Below are 22108 nucleotides of genomic sequence, written 5' to 3'. Positions count from 1 at the left end.
TTGTTTGGCCTTCTAATGTAGAGAGCAGAAGGAAATAAAATGAGGAAATAATAGTTGAGGGAACAGTATGTAATCTCATTATGCAATGACAAGATATTTGTTCTTAACCTGTCAAGCAAAAGAGAAAAGGTACATGTTTCTCATCAAGGATTGATACCACCTCAGTGGTCACTTCTCAGTCCTCTTTACAAACAAATCCTAATTTTGTCTCATCATCCATTCTGTTGGTTTCTGTGTTTACATGGGATGTCTGGTGCTGCAACAGCCAACTTGGGATGATGAACTTTAGCATGTGGAGAATATACCCAGTATGGTCAATTCAAAAGATGGTAGGAATATAAATATAAGAAGACAGGCTGGGTGCCAGTGGCTCAGGCCTGTAATCCTAGCTACTCAGGAGGCTGAGATCTGAGGATCATAGTTCAAAGCCAGCCCGGGCAGGAAAACCTGTGAAACTCTTATCTCCAATAAACCATCAGAAAATCAGAAGTGGCCCTGTGGCTAAAGTGGTAGAGTGCTAGCCTTGAGCTGAGTTGCTCAGGGAAAAAGCCCAGACCCAGAGTTCAGTCCCCATGGCTGACAAAACAAAAGACAAAAAAGGAAGACAGTACTGAGCCACTGAATTAATGAATTCTACCATCTCCCTTGTGCTATGGTTATTTATTATTTTTTTTATTTTTTTTTCCAGGGCTGAGGACTGAACCCAGGGCCTTGCACACGCGCCGGGCGGGCACCCTTACCCTGGGCTAAACCCCCTGCCCCACCATGGTTATTATTATGTGAAATAATAAATCTTCCTGTCACTGAAATGAGTTGGGCCTTCTATAATTACACCTAAAAGCAACGAAAATTATGCTTGAGTCCTAAGGGAAAATAAAAGGCATCTAGAAGAAATACAAGAAGAAAAATATAGGTGAAAAATAAAAATAAAGTCTAAAATGCATTAGGTGCGTAGGGCTCTGAAAAATCTTCCAGGCCTGAAGAAACTCACGTGGAGTTTCAGAAGCCAGCTCCAATTTACATTTAACCATCTAAGTCTAGTTGCTATGAAGTTCTTTTAGGCAGTGATCCCTGAGAAGAGGAAGAAAAATGAAAGGGAAATAAAATTGAACAACTGCTAACATCACATTATCTGACCTTTTCCGCTTGATCCCTTAAATATGTATTTTAATGTTTTCGTTTCTTTCATGCATGTGTTTCTAACGCATTTATAAGATTATTTCTTTGTTGCTTTGTATGTCCCTCCCCCACAGTGTAACCCCCGCTTTCACTATATTTGATGTCAGTATAACATGTGGAGGAGATGGGGACAAACAAGTCGTTTAAGGATTCAGGTGGACCTGTTGCAACAATGAGAAGTACAAAATGTCATGTCAAAACCAGCTTTACAATGTCGGTGTGTGGGGGGGAGGGGGGTATGATTGGGTGGGGGGGAGGGGGGAGGCTGGGAAGGGAGGTGAAGGAAAAACAAAGAAAAAAAAAACAATTAGCAATAAAAAAAAAAATTGAACAACTGCCAGTGGAGAAACCAGCTGTACATGATCAATTTCTTTCCATGGAATCTCTATTTGTCTGAAGAGAATTTCTTCATCAGTTCCCTGGCCCCAAGTCTGAGACAGGTATATGTGGAGGAGACAGGACAGGGCAGCCTAGAGATGGACAGTGACTCATCTGGAATGGAAGAAAGAGCTAGCATGTGGCAGAGATTGAGCCCAAAGCTAAGCCTGACTCTGGATCCAGAACCTTCCCAATGCACTGTCGTGCCAGAAATGAAAGCCAAGCTTCAAAGCCACCAAGAGCTGCTTCTAAGCCATTCTGAAAAGTGCCCACATTCACCCAGGCATCCCACCAGAGACCCCAGGTATAGTCCAGCAGAGCACTTGAAAGCAGAAACCCAAGAAGCAAAGCAGGTGGCCTGCATCCAAATTCAAGAAATGTAACTCACTCAATTGTCACTGTGGCCAGGCCTGAGATTTCCAGTCAGTCCACTACACTCTAGCCTGAGGACAGTACCTATTAGGATGAGACCATATAAGACACGGATGAAGGCCCTGTCTGACTGCCACTGCCATTAAGAACAGCGTTATAGATAGGTGCCCATGGCACATGCTTGTAATCCTAATCAGGATGCTGAGATCTGAGGACCATGCTTTGAAGCCAGCCTAGGCAGAAAGGTCAGTGAGGCTCCTTATCTCCAATAAAGCAACAAAAAAGCCAGAAGTGGAGCTGTGACTCAAGTAGCAGAGTGCTAACCTTGAGCAAAAAGCTGAGGGACAATTCTAGGATGGTGGTGTGGGGAAAGACTATTACCACAAGCCCCTTTAGGACAGGTATTCTCACTTATGCCCATTTCCTTCAGAGTATTGCATAGCCCTCACCTTACTGACTTGCCTCTCCCTGTTTCAACACAGGATATTCACTTGGCCAGTCTATCTTGCAGCATCCCGAGCAAAGCAGCTTTTTCTCTGGGGTTTAACCAAGGAGCCAATACTGTCTGTGATTGGTTAACTGTGCACAGTCCAGAATCAAGGATACCTGGGGTCCATCTGGCTTGGCCATCTACTGTTGTAGCTTACAGCGTATTGTTCAACACTTCTGTTTTCTTATAATAGTTCTTGCTCATGGGTTCTAATGGTTACAATAAAATAACTAATAGGGTTACTTGTGTACACACACACACACACACACACCACTGCAACAGTACTACAAAGGAAACAAGGCAACTCAACAGGGAGCTTCAGGACTCAAACATCTACCACATCCTAAGTATTTCCTGTTTCTTCTTAAGTAATTATTAATATTATTCCTATTTTGGTGCCAATACTGGAGAGTGAACTCAGAGCTGGGACACTGAGCCCCACTCAACTGGGGACTGAACTATCCCTAAGCTTTTTTTTTTGTTTTTTGTTTTGGGTCCAGTCATAGGGCCTAAACTCTGGGCCTGAGCAATGTCCCTTAGCTCTTCAGATCAAGGCTAGCACTCTACCACTTGAGCCACAGCACCATTTCCGGCTTATTTCTTTTTTTTACTTATGCGATGCTGAGGAATGGAACCAGGGCCTCATGCATGCAAGACAAGCGCACTACCACTGAGCCACCTTCCTAGCCCCTCCTTAAGCTTTTTCTGCTCGAGGCTAGTGCTATACCATTTGAGCCATACCTCCAGGTCTGGCTTTGTGCAGGTTAATTGGAGATAAAAAACCTCACAGACTTTTCTTTCCAGGCTGGCTTCAAACCAGGACCCTCAGATCTCAGTCTCCTGTATTGCTAGGATTACAGTTGTGAGCCACCCACACCTGGCTGAAATCTTTTTTTTTAACTTGCATGTTTTTTATAACTATTAGATATGGAGATTAGTAATCTCTGCTGCTCTCTTTTGTTCTTAGCTGTATTTTCTTTTTCTTAGCTTCTTCCTTAAATGATTCTTTATTTTATTTATTTATTTATTTTTATTTATTTATTTTTTGGTCAGGGGTCCTGAACTCTGGGCTTGGGCACTATCCCTCAGCTCTTCAGCTCAAGGCAAGTGCTGTACTGCTTGAGTCACAGTGCCACTTCTGGTTTTCTAGTGGTTTATTGGAGATGAGAGTATCATGGACTTTCCTGCCCGGGCTGGCTTTGAACCACGATCCTCAGATCTCAGCCTCCTGAGTAGCTAGGATTACAGGTGTGAGCCACAGGCACCCAGCCCTTAAACAATTCTTGTAGGAACTTCATTCATTAAGAATAGGGCCAAACTATGCAAGGCAGGATTGAACTGGAACAACTAGTTATGAGGAAAGAACTAGGCTTATTTACCCCCTAGCTGTTCCTTCTACTGTAATTACTAGATTTGAAAAAGCAAAACACCTGGCCCCCAAACTAGGAACTGCCCGTTGCTTTAGGTCAAGAAATTGTTACAGGAGTACTTACGGTTTTAATTGTTTGGGGAATGTTTGTGACTTAAGAGCTTGCAAAATAAAATAACTGCGAAGTTCTTCTGTACACCACCTTGCTTGAATCTGCTCTAAAAGAATGCATTTTTTTTACCTTTATAAACCCTGAGCTATTTGAGTTTGGGACTGCTCATTCCCTAGATGAGTTAACCCTGGCTGGTCAATTGAATAAACTATCTTTTAAGATACTGGTCAGCGTCTGTGACTTTGTCCAGGGGGTCAGTCCACTTCATCTGGATGCCCCAGTGAGATCCTATTCTCGCCTGAACAGGATGACTCCTGTCATGACCTGACTCCTGTGTCAGGGGACAGGCCACATGGCCGCACTTAGTGGAAGGCCTTGAGAGACATTCCTCAGTCCCAGGTGCCCTTGCTCTGTGAAACCCCTGAAATGAACTCTGGAGTTTGTTCTACCAGTAAATTTCTGCCTGTCATCATCATGTAAAAACATAAATGAGTTGTTTTAAACTCCCAAGAAAAGTCATCAAGTTTTGGTGTTAGCAAAAACTTGAAAATTAACTAAAGTTCTTCTTCAAAATAATGCAATAATCCTTTACATTTTTGAGAAGTCAGATAATTTGATTACAATGTGAACAGCTTAATGCACTAAAACACCAGATCTTTGGTTTTCTGTAATATCCAAGTTACTATTCACTGGCAGAAATTTCTTCTGTTGTCTGGCCTCAGTCCCTCCTGCTCTTAGAAATTTACTTTCTCCCCTGAACCCCCTTTTCCCTGGGAAAAGAATAGCCATGGGTACAAAACTGTGAAATCAGAAAACAAAACACAATTATTGATAAAGGGAAAAAACCTCCTGGTAAAGAAAAACCCCAGACAAAGGCTGACCAGTAGTCAACTTTTGTCCTTTCCCCATCCTTGATAAAAAAGCAAAAGAACATCGCACCCTTACTCAATTTTACCAAACTGGCAGCTTTGCAAAAGCCTATTGACAACCGAGGCTTATCACCAGCTGCATTAAAGAGCAGTTAGGAGCTTATAATAAAAATAATTTCTAAAGTAGTGTCAATAGCTTTGATAGTATTGATCATGCTGACCAAGTCAAGATTATGTTTTGCCTATGCTTCTGTGAGTCAAGGCTATGTTTCTGCCAAGTTTTGCTTCTATAACCTTGCTTGCTTGCCTTGGTAACAAGGCCTTAAGCCCACCAATTGAAGACCACCGCTGAGTGGTCCCACTATGAGTGACCTATTACAAATGATTACATATGATATTACCATAAAGAACAAATTAATTTAAAGGTCATATAACTGTAACCAATGAAAAATATGCCAAACCTGCCTTGCATGGCTTGTATATATAACTCTATCTAATCTACCCCTATAAAAACACATCCTACCCTGAGCTCAAGGCTGTTCCTACTTTCCCAGTGGAAGGAAGTGGTCCCATGTGGTAGTAATAAAGTTCCTAGCTCGGCAGAGAGTGTGCGGGCAGCCGAGATGCCACAGCCGCCCAGGGTCTCCCAGCCCCCAGGCCCTCGCAACCCCCCGGGCCCCCGCAGGCCCCCGGGCACCGCCCCAACCCCGGAGCCCATGCGGCCCGCTGGGATGCTGCTCCGGCCCAGGCGGCCGCCACCGCTGGTGCTGCCCTCGCCGACAGATCCCATGGGCGAGATGCTGCCGCCAGCTGAGGACGCACCAGGGACCCCACCGCGGGCGGTGGCGCTAGCCCTGAGGCAGGTGCTGCGCACTCCCGCAAAATGTCCTCGCTGCTACAAGTTCCTCAAGAACAAGGTGCCCAAGGCCACTGGCCAAGCGCCCGGGCCCTTGGACGCACAGATCCACGAGCTCATGGGGCTGCTGGGCGACGATGGGCCGGACGAGCGCGCCCGCCGCCGCCCCGCGGGGCCGGGGTGCCCACAGCATGGCCGCCACCCCGCCCTCTCCGCGCCCGCACCAGCCCTAGATGAGCCAGGTAGGCAGGCGGCCGCGGGAGAGGGAAAGGGTCGGCAGGGCAAGGGGGGGGCGTGGGGGGGGGAGGGCGATTGGGGCTGGAGGCTGGAAGGGGCGGCCGGGGCCGGAGGGTCAGAGGCCGGAGGGTGGGCTGCAGCACTGACCCTGCGCTCCCTCCCGCAGCTGCCGCATCGCCCTGGGCCCCTGCCAACCTCTTGCCATCGGCCGCCACACCATCGCTGAATGCTGCCCTGCTGCAGACGCTGACGCACCTGGGCAACATCGTGGGCATGCTGGGCCTGCTGCGAGACCAGCTGCTGACCCGGAACCAGCACGTGGAGCAGCTGCCTGGCTCCTTCGACCAGACCTTGTCCCTGGCCCTGGGCTTCATCCTGGGCAGCGTGGCCACCCTGTGCGGCATCCTGGGCAAGCCGAGCTAGCCACCCCGCCACCCCCCCCACCCCCAGCATTCAAGAAAGCCTTTTTGATAAAAAAATAATAATAATAAAGTTCCTAGCACTTTTATCTGGGTTTCGTGAAGTCTCTTTTGGATCCAGGATATAATAGATGTAGGCCCAAGTGAGATCCAGGACCCTGGGCCTTGAGTTCAGGGACTTTGGACTGGTGTCAGAAGAGCCACTCCCTAGGGGACAGCTGTGGAGAGAAGTTCCTAGCAGGAACTTAGAACTCAAAAGCCTCTAGAGGTAAGTTGAAAAGCCTGGCCAGGTATAGTGGAAGGGGCAGAAGGGGAGGTGGGATGCAGCAGAACTCCCAGCCACGGAGGAGTTTGGGATGCGCCTCTCCCCAGTGGAGGCAGATTAGGGTTCTTAACCTGGAGTCTGGCCTCACTTGGGTTCTTATTTGTTCTGTCTGTCTGTTGGAGGTGCCTTCTGCTGCTGTTTGCTTATGCCTGTCTGACCATTTGGTTTGTGTGGCCACCTATCTGTGTCTGTTTTAGTTGACATTTCTGTCTAAATGTCTGAGAACCACAAGCATGGAGAAAGGGATGAGATGGAGAATCTCCTGTTAAACCTATGTCTACAACCCTAACCCCAGATGTTGGAGAAACCTTGGGATGAGGTGGAGAATCTCCTGTCAAACTTAGTTCTCCACTCTGGTGCTGATAAAATTCCAAGGGGAAAGCTTATTTGGCCCAAGCAGGAAAAGTAAGAAACAACTTCTCTTTAAGCTAATTCTGAGATCACTGATATCTTGCTTTTTGTAGAAATGCACCAAACTTCTTTATCCATCACTTTTGGAAATGCTTTTAGAACCCTTTTCTTATTTTCAGGAAAAAGCCAGGGCATATGAGTACTGTTACCCAAGGTCATCTCTGCACTCTCTGCCAGGTAGATTGGCCCTCCCTTAATGTAAAATGGCTGCAGGAGAGCTCCTCTAAACTAACACCTCTCTTCTAGGTTCAGAGAGTTATTTTGGGGCTCTCAGTCACCGAAGTCAGGTACCCTAAACGCCAGAGCTCACCATTCTCTGAAAAAAAAAACCCAGACAATTATTCAAGTTATTAGAATCTGTTATTTTTGTTCATTTGGACATCTCTGGGGGAATAAAAGTTCCAGCTCTGTCTGGGCCTGGTCATAGACCTGCTCTGTTTTGTCTGTGTTGCAGCAGTCAGGACGTGGGCATGGGAGGTTGCAAGACCTTACAAGCTTCAGGCTGCATTTTCCTGCAGAGGCAGCCGGAGGTGAGGGCATAGACAGTTTGAGCCTCGTTTGGACATTTGGCTTGTCCGAACAGTTAAAAAATTGTAAAATGCTCTTGTCTAAAAAGAAAATTGGATAAAAGATAGGCTAGTTCAGTTTCAGGTGACTCCCACCTAGCCTTCCTCCAGCTGAAGGTATTCACAAGGCCAATTGGTAAAATGCATTGCTAAACAAGCAAGCCCTGGGTAAATGAAGCTCAGCAAAGGCACTTTGTTTTACAAATCTTAAATCTTTAGATCAAGATTCTGGACTGATTTTCATTTTTGTGCACTTTAAGTTTTGTATGAGTATGTTGGAACATGTTCAAGATGAAAATCAGCATGCTGTAAAAAAAAGAGTTTAAACTGTAAGGAATGTCATCAGATTTGTATGCCAAATATCTTAAAGGATTATTGTATTGTTTTAAACAGGAAGTTTAGTTAAACTTTCTAAGAATTCTTTAATTTACAAATCAAAATCTGTATTTTAAAATTCGGTATTTTAAAATGCAAAGGTTGTTTACACTGTAATCAAGTTATCTGACTCAACAAAAAGGCATTGGCTGTTTGGGATTTAGTTCCCTCTGCTAAAACTTGGGGATACTATTAGAAATTTAAATATAAAGGTTTATTTAACACTGTCAAAGATTTTACCTGTTCTGTCTAAAACTTTACCTGTTCTGTCTGAAACTATTTCATTCAAGAATCAAGAAAAAAAAAGGGAAAAACTTAGACTCTAATAGAAGAACTGTCTTTTGAGGTGAGGGATGTAGAGGCAGACGTGCAGCTCAGCCAGTCATGCAGGTTGGGACAGACCCTGGGGGGAGTCCACGCATGGTAGAAGAGGGCAAGCTGGCACAAAGGTAGTTCAACTAACCCTGAAGAGTTGGGTGCATGCACATTCCTTAGGAGGGGCTGTATGACCAATCTTTGTCCTGTCCCTTTCTCTTGCAGACAGACACAGGAAACATAATGGTAAAAATGAGTGATGTCATGATCTGATTGGTATTCCTAAAACTGCCACTTGGATGTATTAACTTTGAAAAAGCCTTAAAAATATGGTTAGAAAATTTATTAGTATATGATTTGCTTTCATTGATACTCTGCAATTGGATATGTTTTTTTAAAAGGCATATAGATGGGCTGGGAAGGTGGGTCAGTGGTAAAGCACTTGCCTTGCATGCATGAGGCCCGGGCTCAGTTCTTTAGCACCACATAAGCAGAAAAGAAACAACCAGAAGAGGCACTGTGGCTCAAGTGGTACAGCTCTAGCCTTGAGCTGAAGACCTGAGGGACACCACCTAGGCCCAGAGTTCAGGCCCACAACCAGACACCCCCCACCAAAAAAATAAAAAAGCATATAGGTGTTAAGTCTAGCTTCTTGGTACAGTACTGGTGATTAATTCTTGCATTAACAAAAAATGGTCATTTGAGTTCAAAAGTTTTTAATGTATATCTGTTTTAAAATGAGTAGCCAAGAGGAAATAGTGGTACATATCCTCAAGATTTCAAAGGAGTTTTCAAAATACAAATGAAAACTAAAGTATAAAATGTTAAAGCAGAGATTAATAAAAGGCTTAAATTAGGATTGGTAAGACTTTAGCCCACTTATTTCTTGGGCAGTTGTTTCTTCAAGGTTTGTTGTTGGGTGATTTAACTTTTGAGTTCCAGGTATATTTTAGATATGAGACCCTTGTCCGTTGTATGGCTAGTGAAGATCTTCTCCCAATCCGTGGGCTTTCTGTTGATCTTGCTAGCTATGTACTTTGCCATGCAGAAGCTCTGCAATTTCATGCAATCCCATTTGTCCAACCTTTCTTTGATTTGTTGTATTTCTAGGTCTCTGTTAGGAAAATTTTGGAGACCTGGGTTTCTCTTATTCCATCCTGTAATGTTTTCAGAGTGTCTGCTTTGACTCTGTGGTCTTTGATCCATTTGGAGCTGATTCTGATGCAGGGTGATATATAAAGATCTAGCTTTAGTTTTCTATAAGTAGTTAACCAATTTTGCCAGCACCATTTACTGAAGAGGCTGTCTTTCATTCTATTTTTTTAGCCCTCTTATCGAAGATTACAAAGTTATAGGTATGTGGGTTCATTTCTTGGTTTTCAATTCTATTCCATGGGTCCTGAGATCTGTTCTTGAGCCAGTACCAAGCTGTTTTGATTTCTACAGCTTTGTAGTAGAGTTTGAAATTTGGTATTGATATTCCTCTAGCAGTGTTCTTTGTGTTAAGGATCGCTTTTGCTATTCATGGTCTTTTATTTTTCCATATGAATTTTTGGATTGCCTCTTTTATTTTCCTGAAGAATGAGGTTGGAATATTGATAGGTATCGCATTGAATTTTTAGATAGCCTTGGGAAGTATTGCGATTTTCATGATGTTGATCATTCCAATCTAGGAGCATGGGAGGTTTTTCCATTTTCTAATTTCTGTTTTGATTCCTTTTTCAAGTTTTTAAAGTGGGTTCCTCATAGACTCCACATAGACCTCCCCTGTGACCCAGCAATCCCACTTTTGGTCATTTAGTGGAATTATCACAAGCAAAGCCGTACTAAAGCTACCAGCACAACTATGTTTATTGCAGCATTATTTACCACAGCTAAGATATGGAACCAACCCAGATGATCCTCAGTAAATGAATGGATCAAGAAAATGTGGTATATATGCATAATGGAATTCTATGCCGCTATCAGAAAGAATAACATTGTCCCATTTGTTAGGAAATGGAAAGACTTGGGAAAAAAATATATTAAATGAAGTAAGCCAGGCCTAAAGAAACATAGGTCCCATGGTTTCCCTTATTTTCAATAACTAGTACATGTCTGAGACAATCAGAAACAGTCAGATACGTTGATGTAAGGTTAAATGAACCCCAAGATAAGGACTCGAATAGTTTTTCTTTCTTGCTATTGTTTATAACATATTTATAAGATGATTTGTTTGTTGCTTTGTATGTCCCTCCCCCATGGCGGGGGCGGAGGGGTTGGAGGATGGGGAGGGTGGGAAGATATTGTAAGGGGAAAGAAAGGAGGAGGCAACAAATGTACTCATCACCTTGCCCATGTAATTGAAACCTCTACATATGGTATTTTCACAATAACAACAAAAAAAAAATTCTTTGAACTTAAAAAGAAATTAGGATTGGATGGGCTGGGAATGTGGCTGGGCTGCGAAAGTGGCTTAGTGGTAGAGTGCTTGCCTAGCATGCATCAAATCCTGAGTTCAATTCCTCACTACCAGGTATTCAGAAAAAGCAGGAAGCAGTGCTAGCCTTGACCAAAAGAAGCTCAAGGACAATGCGTATGCCATGAGTTAAATCCCAAGGACTGGCAAAAAAATGGAGATGAATTCCTGGTTATAAAGTTTGAAAGTTAAATTGTTAATATTTTTCTCAAAGTGCAAAAAGGAAAAATTAGGATTACCAAAATAATTGCTTAATTGCTATTTCAGTTTGCTCTTATAGTTTTTTTTTTTTGTAACAGTTCCAGCAGGCCCACACAAAGGAGTAAGGATTCTTACAAGTTTGTCAGATATAACTTTCGGCCCTTAATAAGTTCGAGGTAGACCATGCTTTAAAAAACGATTTCTAAAGACCATCTTTGTTTCTTTTAATTGGAGTAAACATGGCCTTTTGTTTAGACTTGTTGATCTGAGAACTGTGGTTCAAATCCAGCCTGGGCAGAGAAAGGTCCCTGTGAGATTATCTCTAATTGGTCAACAGAAGAGTTGTTTGGGGGCTCAAATTGGCAGAGTGCTAGCCTTGAACTCAGGGCCTGAGCGCTATCGCTCATCTCTCCAGCTGAAGTCCAGTGATTAAGGAAAATGCCAAGGTGTGTGTATCCCAGCATGGAGAAAGACACTCCTGGGACCCTGGCAATGATGAAACATCCAGAGGCAGTTACAAGCCACTGCTCAGATGGCAGAGATGGTATCAGATCCTGTTTGGCCTTTCAAAAATTGAAGGACTGGGAAGGTGGCTCAGTGGTAGAGCGTTTGCCTTGCATGCATGAGGCCCTGGGTTCGATTCCTCAGCACCACATAAGAAAAAAGAAAAAAGAGGGAAGTGGCACTGTGGCTCAAATGGTAGAGCACCAGCCTTGAGCTGAAGAGCTGAGGGACAGCACCCAGGCCCAGAGTTCAGGCCCCACGACTGGACCCCCCCCAAAGAAATTGATCAGAGCCAGGAAGTCATGAGAAAGTAAATTGTAATCATGCCTTTCTAAATGTTTGTCTGCTTCATAATTGGGCAAGAATGTGCCAGTCATCTAAGTGGGTTGTAAAATGTGTGGGATAGTTTAAATTCCCAAATTAGGGCTTTGAGCAGATACAGGGCATAACTGTTGGAGACTTCTTAAATTACAGGAGGGGTTCATTTTACCTAACATCATCTTATCTGATCTTTTCAGCTTGTCTCAGACATATACTAGTTATTGCAAATAAGGGAAACCATGGTGAAGAGCTACAGTAACTCCATTTTAAGATCAAACCTCCTGAGCTGTGCTGCCCTCAGAGTAACCACCAAAGAGAAAGTTCTCAGACAAACCCCAGGTTGCCACCAACCCTGCCCATCCTTAAGGAAAAGAACAGTTCCCTAAGTATTCCATCAGAAAAAGGCAAGTGTGGTCAGGGTGGACTTAAACCCCCTGAACTTGTGGACTTGCTTTTGTGGAAACCCCCTAAACTTGTTTGTTCGATACTATAAAAGCTGTTCTAATTTTGTGCTCGGGGCCTCTTAGCATCACCGGTTACCAAGTGTGCAGAGGACCAAGCTCGAGCTTTCAATAAACGACTCTTTGCTGTTTGCAAAGAGCCTGGTGGTCTGTGAGGGGCACCCGAAATCGGGTACTTCAATGGGATCTATGTTTCTTTGGCCCAGCTTACTTCACTAGATAAGGACACAAGTAGTTTTTTCTTTCTTGCTATTGTTTCTAACATATTTATAAGGTGATAGTTTTGTTGCATTTATGTCTCTTCCCCCACAGTATAAGCCCTGTTTTCACTGTATTTGATGTTGGTATATTTTGGGGAGGGGAAAGGAAAAAAAACAAATTGTTTAACTAGGGATACAGGTGGACCTATTGCAACAATGAGATGTGCAAAATCCTATGTTGAAAAGCAAACTTTACAACTTTGGCACCGGGGGTGAGGGTATAGTGGTGGAGATGGGAGTGAAGGGATGGTAGGGGAAAACCAAAGGAGGAGGCAACAATGCTTGATAAGAAATGTACTCATTACCTTGCTCGTGTAATTGTAGCCCCTCTGTATTGCATTTTCACAATAAAAATTATTTATATATATATGTATGTATATATATATATATGTATGTATATATATGTATGTGTATATATATATATATATATATATATATATATACATATATAAATTAAAAAATTGCAGAAGGTAACAGCCCAGGGAAAAATTCAGATCTCTTACAGAAAAAACTTCAATGACTTAATGTACATAAGAAAAAAAGTGGGGAATGAGATAAGGAGGTCAGATCTGACTGGTGCCATATTGGCCACATGGTGGATGATAGGGTCTCGTATCTTGTCTTCATGCCGGGGGAAGGAAAATGCCTCCATCATCATCTGACTCCCAGGTGATGGATATTCCAAGATCCCTGGAGGCAGGGGTGAGCACTTGGCTGATAGAAATTACCAGTCCCAGGCACTGGACTGGCAGATTTAGTAACCTGTGGACCTGTCCCCTGCTGAGACCCTATTTAGGCCCAGCCCAGCCACCATTATGTCATGCCACATGTGTCACTGTGGTCATGTCTTGTCTTCTGACTCATCTCCAGTCATCATGGCATCACAATTCAACTCTCCATTGGAGTTGAATTGGTTTGTTGGTATTTTTGTTCTTTCTTTCCTCTCTAGACTGTTTCCTAACCGTGTTTTGTGTGTTTGGGGGCTTCAGGCCTTTGTAAAAATGGGTGGCCAGCAGCCTGCTAACTGTGTAATAAAGACTCCAATATTCCATCTACCTAAATGTGGCTTCTAGGATGCTTTACATCCGGCGTAGTTACCTATTTTCTAACAAAGATAAAGTGAAATATTTTGAGTGTCCACAATTATTTTGGGAAATTTTCCTAGAATTAATAGACTAAGTGCTGGTGTTTTAGTCATAAAATAGAATGAGGTAATTTGATATGGTAGGAATGGGGCGTAGACTAACACTTACCATGTATGCAATGTTATACTAGTAATTCCAACTCTGAAGACTTCAATATCATCATCTGATAATTAAAAATAAAAGTAGTTCTAATTTATTTAATTATTTTGAGGATTAAATTAGATAACCTAAAGTACTTGGAAAAACAATCAACATTTGCTACTTTCTACCTGTTATTTTATCATGTGATGAATTCTAACATTTTTCATGTGATATTTATATTGTGTCTATTTAGGATATACAATGTGATGTATTGATATTCATTGCTTTGTTCACTTTCCTGTCATTATGAGGAAAAAACCTGCAAAGAAAATTTCTGAAGAGGAAACTATTATATTTTCTCATGGTTTAAGAGAATGCAGTTTAAGATCAGATGTCTCCATTGTTTTTAATTGTATTTAATTAAATAGTGGTACGAAGGAATTTCCATTCAACAAATCAGTTTATAAGTACAAGAGATGTTTACATTACATTCCCACATCCTTCCAAAGCTCACCCCATTTTCATTTTTTCTAGATTCATACTATCCGCATTGAATATTATGCCTTCACCCTCTTCCTCTATAACTCTCTTTATTCCTTCCCTTTGACTTCCCTTCACAACTTCCAAGTGATAGTTTCCTGGTATTCATTTTTTTAGATTAAAAGTTCAATTTTATAAGAAATTACACTTCTTAAATACTCCTCTGAAAAGAGAATGCTTTGGTTAATTCTGTTGTGAAAAGTTGTGTAATACTTTTGCCTAAAGGTCTAGCTTCCAAATAAGCGACAGAACATGGTTCCTTTGTGTGTCTGGTTCTGGTTTACTTTACTTAACATATTTTTAGATCTATCCATTTCTTTGCAAATGATGTAACAGTCTTCATATTGGATGGGTGCCATCCAATTGTGGATATGTGCCACACTTCTCTAACCATGCCTCTGCCAAAGGATATCTTGTCTGTTTCCATAACTTTGCTAAGGGGAATAATGCAACAGTGAACATGATTGTGAAAGTGATTGTACTGTAAATTTTTGTGAAAATAATGTAGAGAGGGGTTACAATTACATGGACAAGATAATGAGTACTTTTCTTATCAAGCATTGTTGCCTTCTCCTTTGTTTATCCTTCCCATCACTTCCCAGCCACCCCCTGCCCCGCAACCCCAACCGATTCTCCCCAACCACCCACCAAAGTTGTAAAGTTCATTTTCTACATGACAACTTGTTCTTCTCATTGTTGCAACGGGTCCACCAGTATTCTTATTTAAACGACTTGTTTTTCCACTTCCTCTCCACAAATTATCCAACATCAAATACAGTGAAAGCAGGGGTTATACTGTGGGGGAGGGACATAGAAAGCAACAAAGAAATAATCTTATAAATACTTTAGATACAAATGCATGAAAGAAAAAAACATTTAAATACGTATCTTAGGGTTCATTTTCCTAACATTACATTATCTGATCTTTTCTTCTTGACTCATATATATACTAGCTATTGCAAATAAGGGAAACCATGGGACCTATGTTTCTTTGGGCTTGGCTTACTTCACTTAATATAATTTTTTCCTAGCCTTTCCATTTCCTCACAAATGGGGAAATTTCATTCTTTCTGATGGAGGCATAGAATTCCATTGATTATATATACCATATTTTCTTGATCCATTCATCTACTGAGGATCATCTGGGTTGGTTCCATATCTTAGCTGTGGTAAATAATGCTGCAATAAACATAGTTGTGCTGTTGGCTTTAGTGTGGTCTTGTTCGTAAACATTTGGGTAAATGCCCAAAAGTGGGATTGCTGTGTCAGGGGAGCTCTATGTGGAGTCTTTTGAGGAACCTCCATACTGCTTTCCAAAGTGGTTGAACAAGTTTACATTCCCACCAACAATGCAGTAAGGTCCCTTCTGTCCACATCCCCTCTAGCATCTGTTGTTATTAGAGTTCTTGATTTTTGCCATTCTAACTGGAGTGAGGTGGTACCTCAATGTTGTTTTGATTTGCATTTCTTTTATGGCTAGGGAGGTTGAGCATTTCTTCCTGTGTCTATTGGCCATCCTTCTTTCTTCTTCAGAGAAGTTTCTCTTTAAGTCATTTGCCCAGTTATTTATTGGGCAGTTGTTTCTTTGAGGATTTGTTGTTGGGGGATGTAATTTTTTGAGTTGCAAGCATATTTTAGATATGAAACCCTTTTCCGTTGTATGGCTAGTGAAGATCTTCTCCCAATCTGTGGGCTTTCTATTGATCTTGCTAGCTATGTCCTTTGCCATGCAGAAGCTCTGCAACTTCCTGAAATCCCATTTGTCCAACCTTTCTTAGTTTGTTGTGTTTCCGGGTCTCTATCAAGAAAACTTGGCCTGTGCAAAGGAGACCTAGGGTTTCTCCTATTCCATCCTGTAATGTTTTCAGAGTGTCTGCTTTTACTCCGAGAGCTCACACCAATACTCCTCCAACATTTCAGTGGAATTGAAAGAGAAAGTTCACTACCGAACACATTCTATGAAGCCATCATCACCCTCATCCCAAAACAAGACAGAGACTCATCAAAAAAGAGAACCATAGACCCGTTTCTTTGATGAACATTGATGAAAATTTCTCAACAAAATTTTGGCCAATCGACTTCAGCAATTCATCCAAAAAATCATACACCATGATCAAACAGGATTCATTTCAGGGATGCAAAGCTGGTTCAATATACACAAATCAATTAATATTATTCATCACATCAACAGGAGCAAGGATAAGAACCACATGGTTATCTCAAGAGATGCAGAAAAAGCGTTCGACAAGATACAACACCCCTTTATTATGAAGGTTTTGGAAAAATTAGGAATACATGGAACATTCCTCAATACAATAAAGGCTGTATATGACAAACCTACAACCACCATTATACTTAATGGTGAAAAACTAAAGCCATTTCCTTCTAACTCAGCAACAAGACAAGGATGTCCCCTCTCTCTGCTTCTCTTCAATTTAATGTTAGAATGCATAGCTACAGCAATAAGACAAGATGCAGACATAAAGGGGATCCAAATAGGGAAAGAAGAAATAAAACTCGCCCTCTTTGCAGATGACATGATCTTGTATCTAAAGAATCCCATAGACTCCACTCCCATATTACTCAAGCTGATTCAAAAGTTTGGCAAAGTAGCAGGGTATAAAATTAACGCCCCCAAATCAATGGCTTTTCTATATGCCAACAATGAGTAAAGGGGGGCTGAATTAAGAAAGCAACTCCAATTGTAATAGCCCCACAAAAAATCATATACCTAGGAATTAACTTAACCAAAGAAGTGAAGGACCTCTATGATGAAAACTTTAAAAACTTGAAAAAGGAAATCGAACAGAAGTTAGAAAATGGAAAAAACTCCCGTGCTCCTGGATTGGAAAGATTAACATTGTGAAAATGGCAATACTTCCCAAGGCTATCTACAAATTCAATGTGATACCTATCAAAATTCCAACCTTATTCTTCAAGGAAATAGAAGAAACAATCCAAAAATTCATATGGAACAATAAAAGACCCCGAATAGCAAAAACGCTCCTCAATGGAAAGATCACTGCTGGAGGAATATCAATACCAAATTTCAAACTCTATTATAAAGCCATAGTAATCAAAACAGCTTGGTACTGGCACAGGAACAGACCTCAGGACCAATGGAATAGCATTGAAAACCCAGAAATGAACCTACAGACCTATAGCCATCTAATCTTTGATAAGGGAGCTAAAAAAATAGAATGGAAGAAAGACAGCCTCTTCAGTAAATGGTGCTGGCAAAATTGGTTAACTACTTGTAGAATACTAAAGTTAGATCCTTATATATCATCCTGCACCAGAATCAACTCCAAAGGGATCTAACTTTTTGGAAGAATTCATGACTATCTTTCTGGGAGCAATCCTCTAGCCAATTTTCCAGAAAAGCACATCACTCCCTCCATCTCCATCACAACTTTTTGCAACTCCTCAAAAACACAACTACCACCTACAGGTCTCAATAAGCAAAAAACACTGTGCCCATATTCTTTCAATACATTTTGTCATAAGTTTACACAAAATGTAGTGATAACCTTCTATGTACTTTCTTAATGTGGGAATGAGGGACGTGTCAATAGAGTAAAAGTAAGAAAAATGCAATTTAATTAGCTATTGGAATATTTACAATCCTTTTCAGATCTAACTCATAACCTCACTTACTATTATTTTAATCTTTATGTCATTACTTCATCTATCCCCTAAATTATAACAGGTGATTAAAATACAAAGGCAAAAAAGTGTGGTTTGATTTTGACACTCATATCTGAGGATGCACAGTATGGATAAATAAATGGATTAGAATTAATAGCCAATATCAATTTTGTTAAAGTAAAGATGGTTTTTCCCAAACTGATTCTCACAATTCATATTCCAGTCAAAAACAAGTAACATGTGACAATTCCCTTTGTTTTCGTCCAGTCGTGGGCCTGAACTCTGGGCCTGGACTCTGTCCCTCAGCTCTTCAGCTCAAGGATAGCACTGAACCACTTGAGCCACAGCACCACTTATGGCTTTTTTCTTTTTGCCTAGGTGGTGCTGAGGAATCGAACCCAGGGCTTCAAGCATGAAAGGCAAGCCCTCTAACACTGAGCCACCGTCCCAGCCCCTCCTGATTATGGTTTGTTTCCATTTTATTTTATAATCAAGGATGATTTCATAAATTTATTGTAGATACACAAATATGTTTAAATATTTCTATTTGTATGCATTGATATATACATACACACATATATTGTGAAGTTTATAATGATAATTTATACATTCTGTAACTGTACAATTTACTAAATTATTAAAAATATCGACGGATCATGCCTGAAATCCTGGTTACTCGTGAGGCTGAGACCTGATAATCATGGTTTGAAGCCATCCTTGGCAGGAAAGTCCATGAGCCTCTTATCTCCAAACAACTACCAGAAAATCAAAATTGGAACTGCGGCTCAAATTTGTTGAGTGGTAGCCTTGACAGAAAAAGCTCAGGGACATCACCCAGGCTCTTAGTTCAAGAACTACAATCTGCCAAAGAATATCTATTTAATTTACACCTGTGTAAGTAGAGTATTTCCATCACCCAAATGCACATCCATGTTCATTTGCAAGGTAACTCTGTTATGTCTGGAGTACCACATAACATTATCACCTAAGTAGAAAGCATTGCAAGGTGGGTTCACTCTATCTCATTGATTTTTCTCCAGTTAAAAACTCAAATCTTACAATTATTCCAATTATTTAAAATCATAGCTTTTTTCTTTAATACCCATAATATTAGAGTTTGAATTGAGTGACTTGTGTCTCCTAAATGGGTGTTCTTACCACTTTGTCATGCCACCAGCCCTAAATTATCCTGATTAATTTTCAGATAGAATCTGGCTTCCTACTTGTGTGTGATCTTGAGCTCAGTCCACTTTATGTTATTCTTCCTGGAATTTAGGATAACAGGTCTTGGCATTGTGTACAGATCTTTCTGTCCAGTCGGGGCTTTAACCACTATCCTCACAACAGTACACTCCCACATAGTCAGGAGTTTCATAAGCTTATCATAGCTGATTTTTCAAAAAATTTTGCATTTCCTGCAGGTTCTTGAGTATTGAATTAATTTGTGTTTTCTTGGTTTGTTTTGTTTCATTTGAATGTATGTGTTGAGTTGTTCCTCATTTTTCCTTTTGTTTCTTTCACTCAAGTTCTTACCTAAAGTGCTGAGAAACCAATTCTTCTTCTCAATATAGTCAAGGTGAACATTATTTACTCCAAGGCAATTTCAGTAATATTTAAACACCTTCATATCTATGAATGGTATATGAATGCTTAGTGCTGAGAAGAGTCTTTTTATTTTCACAGCAGTCTTTGACATACACAGACAGATCATAAATTATATAAAGATAATAAAACTACAGATGCTTGTCAGGAGGAGAAAAACCTATTATTAATTGTTTGACAGAGGCTTCCCCTCTAGTGAAAGAAATATGCTGCTTGATGCAGGATTTCACACAGTCATATTGCTAGGAAGAACCTTAAACAAGCATCTAACACTGAAGAGTTTAGGGAGATGAATTGACCTCCTGAATAATTGACATTTGGGTGAAATGAAAGCAGGTTTCCAAAAAGAGAGCAGACTTTAGAGAAACATGATGAGTTGTATGTAAATAGGTGCTTAGCTGATTTTGTTAATTGGTGAACTAATACAGGGAAATAAAGTACAGCAAGGAGAAAAAATAAAGAACTCTGTATTGAAATACTCATTTGTGTGTGTGTGTGTGTGAGAGAGAGAGTGTGTGTGTGTGTGCACACTCGTGCCTGTACAAACACGCACATGTGCTCATGGATGCATTCATCATTCCCGAGGCTTGATAGTGCCTGGGCACTATCCCTAAGCTTCTGTGCCCAAGGATAGTGGTCTACCACTTGAGCTACTGCTACACTTCTGGATTTATGGAGATAATTGCATGTATTTTCATGATTGGACTGGCTTTGAACAGTGGTCTTCAGATCTCAGCCTCCTGAGTAGCTAGCTAAGCTGATTCAGCCTCTGAGTAGCTAGTTAAAATTCTGCCTGTCTTCTATGCTTCACTGCTCTTTTATTCTTTTTCTGAGGTAATCACAAGCCTAAGTCATATATATGTCTAATTTCTTTAAAAATACTGTCACTGCTTGGCACCAGGGGCTCCTATCTGTACTCTTAACTACTTAGGAGATTTGAGAACAGAACCCAGGCCAAATTTTAATGGACTTCCTTCTCAATCTATAGCTGGGTGCATTGGATCATTTCCACCATCCTGCACTATCTAGAGACTAAGATTGGAAGGACTGCGGATCTAGGCCAGCCAAGGTAGGAAACTAGACAAGTTGTTGTGCAACTCTGATGCCATTGATGATGGGAACGCTAAAAGGACAGATCAAGTGCATGTTCTTGTGGAAAGAGAACCCCTATCCTAAAATTAACCACTGATATGATGACAGCCTAGCAAGAACAATACCCCAAATTGAAATCCCCACAATTTCCCACAACCAGAATAAGTATACACATTAACATCCAAAAACATAGTACAATATGTTGTTTGCTTCAATATTATCTTTATCTGATTATCATATGATGTGACAGAATAGTTTCTTCATTAAATTTACAATATATTTAAAAAGACCTAGAAAATTCTTTCTTGCTTATGTTCAAACGAATGGCAAATTGCCTCATTTTTACATATTTGACTACCACTAAAAATTCATCCAATGATTATTATAGTAATATATTCTGGTTTATTACTTTACTATGTAACAGTTTTTAAACTTTTTGCTTCTATGAAGTTTAAGTATTTAAATGTATCATTGAAATATATTCCTTGGGTACTTGGGGCAGATTTTTATAAAGATTTTAAAAAATGGCTTCTAAGAACGCTTAATTGGTATACTATTTGATTTATTTTAATTTCAATTTAATTTTATTGTAATGGTAATGTACAGAAGGGTTACAGTTACTTAAGTAAGTTAATGAGTATATTTCTTATGGAAGGAACATTGTAATCCGCGACATCGATTTTTTTTTTGTATACTCAAAAACAGCTTTTGCTGTTGCTATTGATCAGTGGGTCCTTTTGCTTTCTTTGTTCATGCATTTTTATTATAAAATTGATATACAGAGGGTTTACAGTTACTTCAGTTAACTACAGAGTAAACTTCATTTTGTATTTGAAATTTCAAAATTTGAACCTAATTACTTATTTTCTTTTCTATCGTTAAGGAAATTTTTTTTGAGAGTTGTAGGAGTAGTTAATTTAATTTTGCATGATTTCTACACATGTAATTTATTCAGATACATATATTTTGCTTTAAAAATATTTAATATGTGAATATTTAAAATTATTTTCTTAATTTTTATACGGTTGGTGAATTTAAATAAATTTATTTTCTTAAAGTTCTAAACATATTTTTCCAGGTAACAAATAACTACTGTTTTTTCAAGAGGCACACTTTATTAAGAAAGGATTCATTACCTGGTCACTTTATTGTAAATATTTGAACTTGAATATAAAAAAAAGTTTGAACTGGGCATGGCGATTTGTGGCTTCCATTTTCTAGCTATGGTAGAAAATGCAAATAGGGTTTGTAATTTGGGAGAGCCTGAGAAACTATGAGACCTTTTAAAAATATCCAGGGTGAAATGATTAGAGATATAGAGCATCTAGTTATCATATTCTAAATCTTGAGTTTAAACAACAGTAACATCAATATTTTGTCAAAATATAAGGATACATGTTTCAAAATGTTTATTTAAAACTTGTTTGCAAAGGTTCTCCTGTCTTCTATTTCTTAATTTTCAATTTACTTAATTTATAGAAATCGAAGTATATGGTGACTATTTTATTTCTATGAAACTTTT

The 22108-nt window shown here is 40.2% G+C and overlaps 1 protein-coding gene across 1 annotated transcript; it reads left to right on the top strand.

The window, feature by feature from the left end:
* The first annotated feature begins 5392 nt into the window (after window positions 1–5392).
* Window positions 5393–6285, top strand: LOC138833407 (undifferentiated embryonic cell transcription factor 1-like). The gene is made up of 2 exons (XM_070031753.1): window positions 5393–5867; window positions 6029–6285. Exons 1-2 carry the CDS (start codon window positions 5393–5395, stop codon window positions 6283–6285), a joined length of 732 nt encoding a protein of 243 aa, XP_069887854.1.
* Window positions 6286–22108: the final 15823 nt, after the last annotated feature.

This window comes from Dipodomys merriami, unplaced genomic scaffold (genome assembly GCF_024711535.1).
Source record: "Dipodomys merriami isolate MVZ:Mamm:240054 unplaced genomic scaffold, mDipMer1.0.p SCAF_2066, whole genome shotgun sequence".
Classification (NCBI taxonomy): domain Eukaryota; kingdom Metazoa; phylum Chordata; class Mammalia; order Rodentia; family Heteromyidae; genus Dipodomys; species Dipodomys merriami.
Note: the sequence above shows the minus strand (reverse complement) of the source record. Positions and strands in the feature narration are given on the sequence as shown.

Coding starts and splice junctions, on each gene's coding strand:
- LOC138833407 (XM_070031753.1), top strand. CDS start 5,393: ATGCCACAGCCGCCCAGGGTCTCCCAGCCCCCAGGCCCTCGCAACCCC. Junction 5,868..6,028: donor ACCAGCCCTAGATGAGCCAG/GTAGGCAGGCGG, acceptor TCCCTCCCGCAG/CTGCCGCATCGCCCTGGGCC.